Below are 12,036 nucleotides of genomic sequence, written 5' to 3'. Positions count from 1 at the left end.
TTTCGGATTTAAGCGAATACTCCAATATTGAACTTTATCATTTATCAGTCTTTTTAAAATTTTCTTTTCTTTTCTCTCTATGTCACTAGTTAAAAGTTAGCAGGGTTTCTAATCCCATTTTCGAGAATATAAGGAGATTTGGTACCTAATGAGTTATGAGCATATATTCGAGAATAACTTTTTTATTTCAGCCATGTATGTGCCTACCAACTTCAGACAAAAGTTGTAACTATATATATATATATATATATATATATATATATATATAGTTATTCTTGAATGTCTGAAGTTATTTCAAATTGAAAGACTTGCAAAAGAAGTTTTTGCACCGATTTCCCTTCAAACACACTGGTCTTTAATTTTACCCATGCTACTCATTTAATGAAAATATCCAAATCTGCTTCTCTCGGCATAAGTTCTGTCATATATCTTCGAAAACTAAACTTTTGTTCCACTCGGCATAAGTCCTGTTTTGTAGAGTTGGATGTGTAGTTTGAAAATTTTTCCCTTACTGACATAACTTGTGTGATATATAATCTAAACTATACCGAGCGAAATCTAAAGTTATATCGCGCGAAAAGTTGGGGCCCCAAAATTAAGGCCCAGGCCCAAAACATGTATCAATATGAGAAGGCCCATATTCTCCTGTGGAATGAAAACGCAACCTTTTTTTTTTTTTTTTTTAATTTCCATTTTGCAGTTTATTTGCTTCTTTCTTCTTTCTGTTCCATATTTCTGGTAACTCATCAATTTCATTTAATCCGGTACGTTTCTTATTATTCTTTATTTATTCTTTTCATATATCAAAAAATTGATTTTCTTGGCACCCTTGTGTTCTATATTTTTTTTTATTATTATTATTATTAAAGGTGGTAATATTGAATATATAGTAAATTGCTTGTTCTTGTGCCTTTCTATCAAGTTTGATTCTTTTTGTTATTTTTCATTTGATAATCTATTATTGTGTTCTTGGTATAAATGGGATTTTAGTATTGATCTAAGTTTGTATGTAAAAAACTTAGAAATGATACTCTTGTGATGATTGATTTGATGCTTGAATTGATGTGGATTACTGAATCTGTGCGTGTAATTCATGTTTTCTTGAACTGGGAATTTATAGCATAGTTTTTCCCTTATTTTGTTTCGTTTGCATGTTTATTAGCTTAGCTCCTGACACAACTGAAATCTTGAAGAAAGAAAAAAACTGATAAGGTTTTATTTCCCCTCAAATTTTGGGGATCAAATCAATTTCTTTTAGATTTTTCTACTCCCTTGGTGTCGAGTTGTTTGTCTTACTTTCCTTTTTAGTCCGTTTTAAAAAAGAATGCCTCTTTCCTTAATTCCAACTTTCCTCCTGGCATGTTTAAGACCACAAGATTAAAGGTCATTTTGGTAGATGCTACATATCTTTAATTTACGAATGTGAGATTCAAAGATTTTCTTTACTTTCTTAATCTCGGTGCCAAGTCAAAACCAAACAAACAAATTGAATCGGGGGGAGTATTACATTGGGGATCGGGGAAGGTGATAGTGAGAATTGAACACATTTTGTGTGGTGATTCTCATGGGTGTCACTGTAAGCTTTGGTGGCAATTCAATATTCCGGTCAACTGTGTAAAATGAGCTGTTTTTGTATGATATGGCGCACTTATTAAACTATAAACTGTACATTATACAGTAATAGGAGTATCTAAAGTTTTTCTTCTTTCTTAGGGACTCTTCCAGGCTTCAGTTTATTTTGTGTCGACTGAGTCGATTGAATCTCCATCAATACTTGTGCATAAGTGTTTGTAGGCTTCAATCAGTTTCTGTAATATGTGATTTTTAGATTCATGTGTTCTAGATCGCTTATGCAATTTATACGGAGCTTTATGTTATCCAGGGCAGTGGATTTTCATTTGTTAACTAAGATTATATATGCCGTGATTCATGATTTGTTGATTTTATATTCATTTACTTGTCAATGCCTTAGATTGTTTAAGGTCATTTTCTGATATGTGGATCAATTGAAACTCTTTGCTTTCAGTTTATCTCTAATAGATTACTTAGAATTTAAATATTTTACTGGAAGATGCCCAATTTTTTGGATTTTCTTGTTATGGCATCTGTTAAAATGTTTTCAAGCAAAGAGTTCTCGGTCTGGAAAAGAAGCTTTGAGTGATACCAAATCAGTTTTATTTTTGCAGAAACAAGCAAAGAAAATGTCAAACCCAAGCTCAGATGAAAGCGGCAAGGAGCCAAACATTGGTAATGATCCTCCTAAAGGTGAAGTAAATGATGACCTTCCTGCAGAAGATCCAAAGAATTCAGAAGAAGAAGAAAGCCAAGATCCATCTCCTGAGGAGGTACATATTTTCATGCGCAGCTAATTGATTCCATTTGCTCAAAGCTTTTACGATGCTAGTGAACGATGAAGCATATGTTAAAGCCACAGGGATTAGGGAACACATTTTTGCTCAAAGTTTTTTTTGAAAATCCATGTGTACTTTGTCTTTCGTTTGCCCCGTGTACTTTGTTTCATTTTCTGCCATAAACCATGTGAATGACAGTTCATTCATAAGACTAGTATCCATCTATAAGTGTATAAGGGTATTTGAGGAAGATAGTGTAGGTTGATGAACGTGTTAGGGAAAATGACCTCAAATTTGATCGACTACAACTATATGAAACGGTACTTCTGCCAATTTTTCCTTGAGATTCGGGGCATAATTCTTTCCTTGCTATATATGTCCAGGAGGAACTTATGAAGAAAAAGTACGGTGGATTAGTGAAAAAGAAACCTCCATTGATATCTAAGGTGATTATTTTAGCTTTTACTTCAACTCTTTGGTATCTCGTTGTATTTTGAGTTTTACTTCAATTCTTGTCCTCATTGAATTTTCTATCAACCTCTTTTACATTTGCCAGGACCATGAACGTGCTTTCTTCGATTCTGCGGACTGGGCATTAGGAAAGGTACTCAGCTCTAGAAGAACTTTTGGCTGATTCAATCTTTAGCTAACGATCAATTTTGAAGTTTGTAAGCATCTTTTACCATGTTCTTTTCGTTTTTATTATCTTGCAGCAAGGGGCACAGAAGGCCAAAGCACCTGCTGAGGCACTTCGCCCAAAATTAGAGGTGCATTACCCTGTTACTCTGCGAAACACATTTCCAGTTTCTATTGTTGGTCTGAATAGCTTGCTTAGATTATTATTTTTCTGCCTTTGTCATTTTTTAACTTAGGCCGGAATAAAACAAATCAATGGTTAATCTCAATCCAAAACTTTTGGATCTCAGGCCTGACGGAACAATGTGTTGAATAGCATTTGATTTCCTGACTATTTGTTTCAGTAGGAGGAGCTCTATCTTGCTATATATATTCAAACTAAAACATGGCTGCATGAATTTGTCCTTTAAATAGTAACAAATAAAATGACAATTCATATACACACCCTGCTCCCAAGTTGCCTTGCGCTTGATTTATATTGAACTATCAGAACAAGATTGCATTACTTATAACTTATGTGTTCTGTGATAACAGCCCACACCACACCAGCAACTTCGTACTCGCCTCTCAGCTTCTTCTCTGACAGAGGCTGGTGAAGGTATGTATATAAAAGCTATTTCCTGTAGTGTGCTCTTAGTGTAAGCTAAACTTGGTCCTTTGACTTTTTTCCTTTTCGTTTAAAATGTGGCAGCAGATGGTAGCAACAACCGCCTTGACCAGCAAGATGAGCAGAGTGGAACACCAGCAGCGGATGGTGAGAATAAATAATTCTTAGAATCAGAAGCATCAGGGCCAACACATTCTTGAACAGCCTCATGGAAGATTCTTGCTGAATTAATTGAAGGTGGTGTTGTAAATCATGCTAGCTACTTATAGAGGTATAAAGAAAAGAAAGAATAAATGCTCGTGTGGCAAAAATTTTGTACTGAGATTAGATTTGTGGTCCTATACTGAGTTGATTTGCTTGCATAAAATTCAGAAAACTGCCTGCAACTTCTTGTTCATCTCCCATATGGCTGTGCTATTCCATCATGATGTAATATACTTCTTTGGTGGTAAAAGTTCTAAATGACCCATGGAATGAAATGTTAGACGTATACTTTTTTGCAATATTAATGGCTTTCCCTTTTGGTTCATTGTACTCGACTTCTTTTTATGATCTCATGCTACCCTCTTCTTCTTTTGCCAACAAACTACGATTTTGGTTCTTAACACACTAGAAATTATGTTCCAGAGGTCCGACACCCAACACCTTGTTGCTAGCAGTTGAAAAAGGTTTATTGGCTTGTTAAACAGGACAACATGATAAAAAATCTGCAACACCAACGTCATCTTTGATTTGCTTGGTTCAAACAAATGGAGAAACACTAAATGAGGTCGTAAATCCCCAGAGAATCGAAAATTCAATTAATAGACACTTTAGCAAACGCCATTCACTTCCAGAGCTGCAAATAAGCAAGTCAGTACTTAAACAATCGAAGCAGACCCTTAGAAGGCAATCGTTGATTCAACTAACAACAGCAGACACCCAGTGTAATCCCACAAGTGAGGTTGAGAGGATAGAGTGTACGCAGACCCCCGGCAAATGTGCAGTCATTGATTCAACTCTGCTCAGATTACTGGAATTGACAATGATGTTATGACTACTTTCTTACTTTTTAATGATTTGATACTTATTTTTTTGGTTTAACCATCGCCCATTTGAAGCTCACTGATCCATCCACAAAGGAGTAAACGTTTTCTACTTCGACTCGAACCCCATCTCCAGTTGGATGTGAAGGTACAAGTTCCCAACCATCCCCTTAGTAATGACATAATACCTAATAACTAAAAGGTGTGGGTATTTACTCTTAAAATCAAATAAAATTCTTAGAAGAATGCTTTAAATGGACCATACAACGGCCACACTCAAAGGGCAATTATGCTCTGCCTTTCAATTTATACATTTGTATAAGCTATAAACAAATACTTTAAACCTATATCCTTCCCTGGTACCATGGTTAATGGAGGAATCTAGCATCCGTGTCTCTCACCTTCAGCCGAACATAACCCATCATATTTATGTATTTTCATTGAGGAATAAGAAAGGGCAAAGTAGGTATACACACAAAAGAAAATTTTGAAGATGAAAAGAAAAGACTCACAGGCATTGATTCCAAACACAATATAAGAAATCGGATCAGCTTTGAATGTACAGTGCATAACTCTCACTAAGCAGCGCAGAGCTAAGAGAACAAGCAAATCTGTGTAATACAATAAAACCTTGCTTTTTTCTCCACACTAATCCATGCTCAAAGAGAAAGTAATAATTAACGAAAGAATACATTTGTAGACATGGAATCCCAGTAATTCTACTGTAAGAATCATGAAGCCCTCTCCAAAGGGCAAAAGACAGTTGGCAATACATGTGATACGTCTTCGTAGAACTGCTCTAATCAAAACGCTTCATTCCTTCATCAAAAGAAATATTCCTTTGCAGAAATGGACTAAGGCTTCTTGCTAGTACAAGAATGACGCTAACTGACTAAACACGATCACGCTGGCTTTCTTTCCTCCTGAAATATTTGACAATTGTATCTATGTTTCTACTAAAATCATAAATCTGCCCGGGATTAAAGTTTAACAGTTGCAAGAGAGAAAAATACTTACCTTATAGGAATTTATCACAAGAACTAAATTATCTATCAATCCTGCATAATTTATGACATAAAATAATCAGACATCAAGCAGTGACCAACACCATCATTTCCTTAAGGCCCAAGGAGCACGAATATTGACAAGATAAAGACACGGCAGATTTACCACATAGTACATGATAGCAAAGCTCTGAAAGCATATTCAGGTCTACTCAACATTCTGAAAAGCAATTATCAATCTCAAGTACCTTTCACGGTTTTACCCCAGAGAGGCAAGAGAAGAAAATTAACATGGCTTCGGGAGAATTCTGCCTTTGTTAGGATATACCATAACATCTATTAATGTGAATTTTGATCATAATTAACAATTTCTTGATCTCTTAAAAGCTTTGAGATACGTTTGAGCAACAGTGGGAATCATGCCAAACTATAGATTACTACAAGCAAAAGTGGCTAAGGGATTGATAAGTATGAGCTGATTACATTTTTACCTCCTGAAATGTGGAAGCCTAACTTTCTTGAATTTTCGTTCAATAACTGGAAAGCTGTCAAGAAAACATGAAAAATTCGATGCAAGAGAAAACGACAGAATGTTGAATCCTGTAGCAATACTGGTCAACAGTAAAACAGAGAAAGTGATACCACTACGTCACAAAAGTTTTACAGAACACAAAAAAACAAAATAAAAAATAAAGAACCACCACCGTCATGACTTAGTCTGCTACACAAATCCACTAACGCAGAGGTATTATTGGGTACACGCGTTGTTTCATTACAATATCTATGCTGGTAAACCTAAGAAACAGAAATACTAGGGCAAGGATGGCCACAAGTTTCTCTATCTTGTTCGTCTGGTCGTCTGTTCTTAGGCTGGAGGCATCGTCAAAAGGGGCAATGGGCTGGAATCAGGCATCGGAGATGATAGCTGTTTAGAGGCAAGTGTGAAAAGGCAAAGTAAAAGAAAGAGCATTAGAGACACAACACAGGCTTCAGGCTAGTCAAAGTTAGGTAGATGTGTTTGGGGCTAAACTGAAGTACAGAATACAGAAGCCCATTGATTATGTACAAGACAAAAAATAAGGCAAAAATTCTGTACCTCCGGCTGCTAACAACCCTCTACACCCTAGTAGCCATAGGATTTCCCATATGCAGGAGGGTTATGGCTGGAAACCCTGGAAAAATTTGAACAAGTAAATAACAAAACCTTTTCATAGTAAGTGAAAGATAGTCTGAATGTCAAAGCATGTCGTCAAATAATGCTTTACCCTGCACTACTAGATCGCCCAGAAGAATACGCGCCATATGGTGCATAACTACCTCCACCACCAACCTGAAAAATGAATTCAGATCTACTATTACAAACATATTTGGTTTGCTATACAAACATAGCAGCAAATTAGAAGATCATTGATTAGAATAGGAACAACAGAACAAGATAACTTGAGTTTTACCTGTAAAAATGAGATAACGTCAATCAAACTAACTTCTAAAAGATGAACACTGAGCATTACCTGTGAACCGCCATAACTTTCAGTTGAAGGCAAATCATTGTAATCATGTCCACCTGAATAAGATGAATAACCATGCCGGCGCGATCTATTATCACGATTTGCATATCTTGAACCATCTAGCGTGTTTGCAGGCATTGGGACGTAAGAAAGGCCAGGAGAAAATGCAGCAAAAGCTCCTTCCATCTCAAATGTATTGGCCCTCAACCGCATAAGTACTTGCAATAACGCATTGCCAGCAACATTAGCATCTCCAGTAATCTGAAGGAGAAAAACACAATAACATGACATAAGAATTTCTTGTAGGGACTACACCAAAACCCCAAACATCACAACCCCAACCTACAAAGAACTCCTCAGCGGTAAACAAAACAAGTGAGACAATATTACACAAGGAAAAAAATACAAAACCTGTTTACCTGCACCATCTCGTCATCTTCAGATGCCACTTTGGGAAGATTTTCCTTCGAAAGGATGCGGATGCTTGCCCTTGTGGTATTTCGCATCTCATTGATAATGGAACCACCTTTACCAATAAGGCATCCAACTCGTGAACTAGGTACAAGCAGGCGAGTCGTCAGGACAGCATCACCAGATTCTTTTTCAGTTTTCTCACTACTTCTTGGTTGCAAACGCATTGTTGCATCGATTGTAGGCGATTGATCTTCATATGCCTGAGATCACAATTGGATAAGAAACAAACGCTACGGAGAGGCATTCTCAGTCCTAGCAATCAAATGATCAATTCAATAACCAAGAAACTGTTGCTCACCTCCTTTGCAGATACAAATATAACGCAATCATCTCCTTCAGCTGCAGCACTATCGACTTTAATACCTGCACCTGATTCCTGTCTTAGCTGTTTGATAATGCTTCCACCTTTGCCAATTACAGCGCCTACATTTTCAGTTGGACAAACCAAACGAACTGCAAAGTCTTTTACAGAAGTAGATCGACTTCTACCATCAATTCTCCCATAAGGACCCATCAAAGATGTCGTACCCATTACTTGGGGACCAGCATGAGGGATAGCAAGTCCAGCACCAGACCTATATATGCTGGGTGACGACAGCAATTGATGTTGGGACCGTGATGGATTATCATGGAGACGCGCTGCTACTTGATAAAGTGCTTTCTTAACAACTGGACCTTCACCGGTTACCTGAAAATAAACGAAGAATCTCTTAGCACATCATTTACATATTTGCATAACCAGAAATAAGTAAATGAGAGCATAGGCTGACATTTGCAAATATATACTATATATATATATATATATATATATATATATATATATATATATATATATATATATATATACAGTTGCTCACTCAACTCACTCAACAATTGATTCTAAGTCCATTTCTGTCAATATTCCGTGTCAGTGTTTTCAGTACCATCAAGTTTCACGTATGGATGCCCTAAAAAATGGGTATGGCTAACAGATAACAGAACTGCTTTTAAAGAACCAAACCAATCTTGTTAGCAGCCCTGCAGGGGTTAGATGGGGCACACTTTTTATGTCTTTTGATTTTTACAAACAATTTTTTGATGTAACAGCACATCCTTTGTGCTAGTTTATTAAAATGTACTTTACCTTCTCAGAAAAAGAACCAAGCAAATCATGTTTAAGTCTCTGCTCACCCCCGTTGTACTTCATACCAATCATCAACTACCCCTCAATCTCGAACTAGTAAGTCAGTGCATGAATCCTTCATTACCATTCCGCTCTATGGACTCATTTTACTCCAATATAATGATCCTTTAAGGTAGTTAGGATTCTCTAAAAACTAAGGGGTCGTTTGGTTTAAGGTATAAGCTGGGTTATCCCAACACTAATTTTTATACCATGTTTGGTATAAGGTATAAATTAGTGCTGGGATAAATTTATACCGTGTACCAAACATGGTATAAAAATTAGTGTTGGGATAACCCAGCTTATACCTTCTTAAGCCACTTATACTGGGATTATTTTATACCATCTTTTAGATGGTATAAAATAATCCCAATAGATGGAATAAATTAGTCCCGGGATTATAATCCCGGGACTAATGAGTCCTTAAACCAAACGACCCCTAAAGGTCTTCCAAAACTCACACATATACACTGACATACAATGCCTACAAGAAAAACAACAACTATAATGCCTTAGTCTCAAACAAGTTGAGGTCGGCTATATGAATCCTCACTGACCATATTCCCCATTTAAATTCATCTTAGGCCAATGGGAAATCTAAGATCTTTTAGGAAGAGAGTGTGAATAGCATAATAAGTTGGTTGACTAGCTTGGTGAGGCAATCAGCTAGATAGAAACAAACCTCTTCATTATGAGAGACCCAAGGCTGGAAAACCAAAAACCTCATTTTTTTTTTAATCAAGCTAAAACCCTCATTTCTAGCTACCTACTTTACTTTGTGAAGCAACCTCCTTTTTTTTATGACGGTAGTGTTCCAGGCCAGCTTGCGCGGATCTCAACTATTCCACAGTTAAGGGAAGTGCTCACATTCAAAATTCTGATGAAATTACTTCAAGTAAAGTAAACCATACATGTCTATTTTTTTTATTTTTTTTAATTGAGAATGGTAATGTTCAAACCATACATGCCTAAATATTTCAGTAGTCTACAGTACATGCATAATGTATATGCTTACAATGATCAAAAAATTTATAAGATTACATAGAACTTTGGCGAACATAAAATATACTCAAAACGTAGTGAGGAGGACCCTGCTATTACCTGGAGAAGCTCATCGGAGTTTAGAGCACAAGGAGGCAAGTGCTCACTGCTTAAGACCCGAACCTGTGCACCTGTTTCACTTCGTATATTCTGGATCACTTGTCCACCTTTCCCTATTACACAGCCTATTTGATCTGATGGGACAAGCATCCTTATAGTAATTTGCTGAGGATCCTCCAGATCTTCATCCATACGCAGCTCTTCAGCAAAGACCCTGTCATGCACCTTGAATAGAGCATCTTGAGCAGGTGAAATCAGGTCACCAGTCTCTTCATAGACATTAGTTTCTTCACTAGTGCTATAAATAGTTACCACACGTTCCTCGCAGCCAGGAATGGTCTCACTAATCCTAATCTTTGAATTAGTTTCTGTCCTCAATTGTTTTGCAATGTCCCCACCAACTCCAATGATACTTCCAATTTTTCCCGTGGGGCACAGATAACGAAAAACAGTATCCTCTGGTCCAAGGGAATTTGATTCCTTTTCATCAGTTGGATTCCTTCTCTTACTTCCATCATTCCTCGGGTGGTCGGATTCAGATTGCATTCTCTTCCCAAAGTTATTCCTCTGTCCTGCCATGCCAAGATGAGCTGAATTTGTCACCCTACAAACCAACTATTCTGTATCAACTTTGATCAGAAACAAACTAACAACTCATGAAGTGATATTACATAGAATGTCATGAGGTGCAAATTACATTACATGCAATGCTAATTTCCCAATGAAGTTATATTGCTTCACTCAATAACCTTAGAACCAAGTAACCATAATGAAATTGAAGGCCTCGTTTTCTCTAACAATCTAGATTTTCCTTTAAAGTAATCAACCTAACAGCCTTAAATCGAAGAAGCAATTTTCAAGAAAACCTAATTGGTGAAGCTCTTGCAATCAACCAAGTAACAAAATGCAAGTTAACAGACATACAAAATTAAATGCTCAAGATTAAAGACCCTCTTACTTGAATACAATCTCTAGCACTGTATAATTGCCATTAAAGCAATCAACTTTACAAAAAACCCATACCAACAGCAATTTTCACTCACATTTACACTTTTTCTTGAAAAACTCTATGAACCCATATAGAAAATTCATGATTGAAATTGAATACCCTATTTATTGGAATAAAGTCTCTAACACTCCATAATTTCCTTTAAAGTAACCAGCTTTACAAGAAAACCCAAACCAGAAGCAATTTTCATTCACCCAAAAACTCCATCTCCTTTTTACACTTATCCAGAAAAAGAAAAAAGAAAAAGAAAACTTTTAACTTCCATACAGAAATTCAATAAAATTTAACAATTAGAAAGGGCACAAATGAAATGCACTCAAGGGCAAGATTAAAGAACATGGTAAATAATTGATCTTGTTAATTGGATAGAAAAAAGCACAAAGAGTTTATAAGCACCAAAAATGTAAAGAGCTAAAGAAAGTATAAATTACAGTGTTCTTGGGGAAGAAGAATTCTTTGGGTACTACTGAATTCGTTGTGATCTATAAAGCACCAAAGACACTGCAGAAAATATCACCCAAATCTTTGCCAAATATAGAAGGTTTTTAGGGTTTGCATGTAAAGAAATGTCAATTACTGAAATATCCAACAGCCTCTAGCCTTATAACATATGATCTTACTATGGTCTTATTGAAGTTTTGTAACCAACCGCTACCGATAACCCAACCGTAAAATCAGTTTATTGGCTTATTGGTATTGGGTTATCGGATTAGCGGATGGGGAATGAATTTAAATTTTATATTTAACGACTTATCGGTGCGGGGACGGATTACTCAATTTCTTATTGGGTAAACCGTTAACCTGTTAAGAATTTATTATATTTTTACTCCTAAACATATAAAATATGTATGGTAATTATAATTTGTAAACCTAAAGATAAGCCTCGGCAGGCCAAGCCCATTTAGTTTAATAAGGCAGTAAGTGTATTCACTTAATTAATTCTTAGAAAATAACCCTAATTTACCTCAAGGGTAAACCACAGCAACTCAGCAACTGCTACTACACGCAAGACAAAAGTATTGTTCTGCTTCTGCAAGGTAAATTTCGAGTTTTTTTTTTTTCCGCTTATGATTGTAATGGGTTTTTTCCTTCTGATCTATACGATTTTTTCTATTTTGCAACTTTTAGAATTCTCCCTAGTCAATACTCCATAAAGACA

The 12,036-nt window shown here is 36.2% G+C and overlaps 2 protein-coding genes across 11 annotated transcripts; one reads left to right on the top strand and one right to left on the bottom strand.

The window, feature by feature from the left end:
* Positions 1-613: 613 nt before the first annotated feature.
* Positions 614-4,123, top strand: LOC132642068 (uncharacterized). 5 transcript variants are annotated; one of them, XM_060359333.1, is made up of 7 exons: positions 614-764; positions 2,187-2,345; positions 2,735-2,797; positions 2,908-2,955; positions 3,065-3,118; positions 3,522-3,585; positions 3,679-4,123. In XM_060359333.1, the coding sequence occupies exons 2-7, from the start codon at positions 2,202-2,204 to the stop codon at positions 3,753-3,755; spliced, it is 450 nt and encodes a 149-aa protein (XP_060215316.1). In that variant the 5' UTR covers positions 614-764; positions 2,187-2,201; the 3' UTR covers positions 3,756-4,123. The 5 variants fall into 5 exon arrangements, with proteins under 5 accessions (XP_060215316.1, XP_060215318.1, XP_060215319.1 ...); XM_060359332.1 differs by having other exon boundaries at positions 623-764; positions 2,173-2,345; XM_060359334.1 differs by having other exon boundaries at positions 626-764; positions 2,173-2,345; positions 3,682-4,123.
* A 1,013-nt stretch (positions 4,124-5,136) lies between these two features.
* On the bottom strand, positions 5,137-11,482 carry LOC132642067 (RNA-binding KH domain-containing protein RCF3-like). 6 transcript variants are annotated; one of them, XR_009583046.1, is made up of 9 exons: positions 11,309-11,482; positions 9,869-10,472; positions 7,904-8,293; positions 7,551-7,805; positions 7,135-7,392; positions 6,889-6,953; positions 6,720-6,795; positions 5,637-5,677; positions 5,137-5,542 (listed from the first exon to the last, which is right to left on the bottom strand). XR_009583046.1 is itself a non-coding variant. In XM_060359328.1 (8 exons), the coding sequence occupies exons 2-7, from the start codon at positions 10,445-10,447 to the stop codon at positions 6,747-6,749; spliced, it is 1,596 nt and encodes a 531-aa protein (XP_060215311.1). In that variant the 5' UTR covers positions 10,448-10,472; positions 11,309-11,482; the 3' UTR covers positions 5,137-5,677; positions 6,720-6,746. The 6 variants fall into 6 exon arrangements, 5 of the variants coding, with proteins under 5 accessions (XP_060215311.1, XP_060215310.1, XP_060215309.1 ...); XM_060359328.1 differs by having other exon boundaries at positions 5,137-5,677; XM_060359327.1 differs by lacking the exons at positions 5,137-5,542; positions 5,637-5,677 and adding an exon at positions 6,246-6,548 and having other exon boundaries at positions 9,869-10,483; positions 11,309-11,481.
* Between the last annotated feature and the right edge of the window lie 554 nt (positions 11,483-12,036).

Source organism: Lycium barbarum, chromosome 5 (genome assembly GCF_019175385.1).
Source record: "Lycium barbarum isolate Lr01 chromosome 5, ASM1917538v2, whole genome shotgun sequence".
NCBI lineage: Eukaryota > Viridiplantae > Streptophyta > Magnoliopsida > Solanales > Solanaceae > Lycium > Lycium barbarum.
Note: the sequence above shows the minus strand (reverse complement) of the source record. Positions and strands in the feature narration are given on the sequence as shown.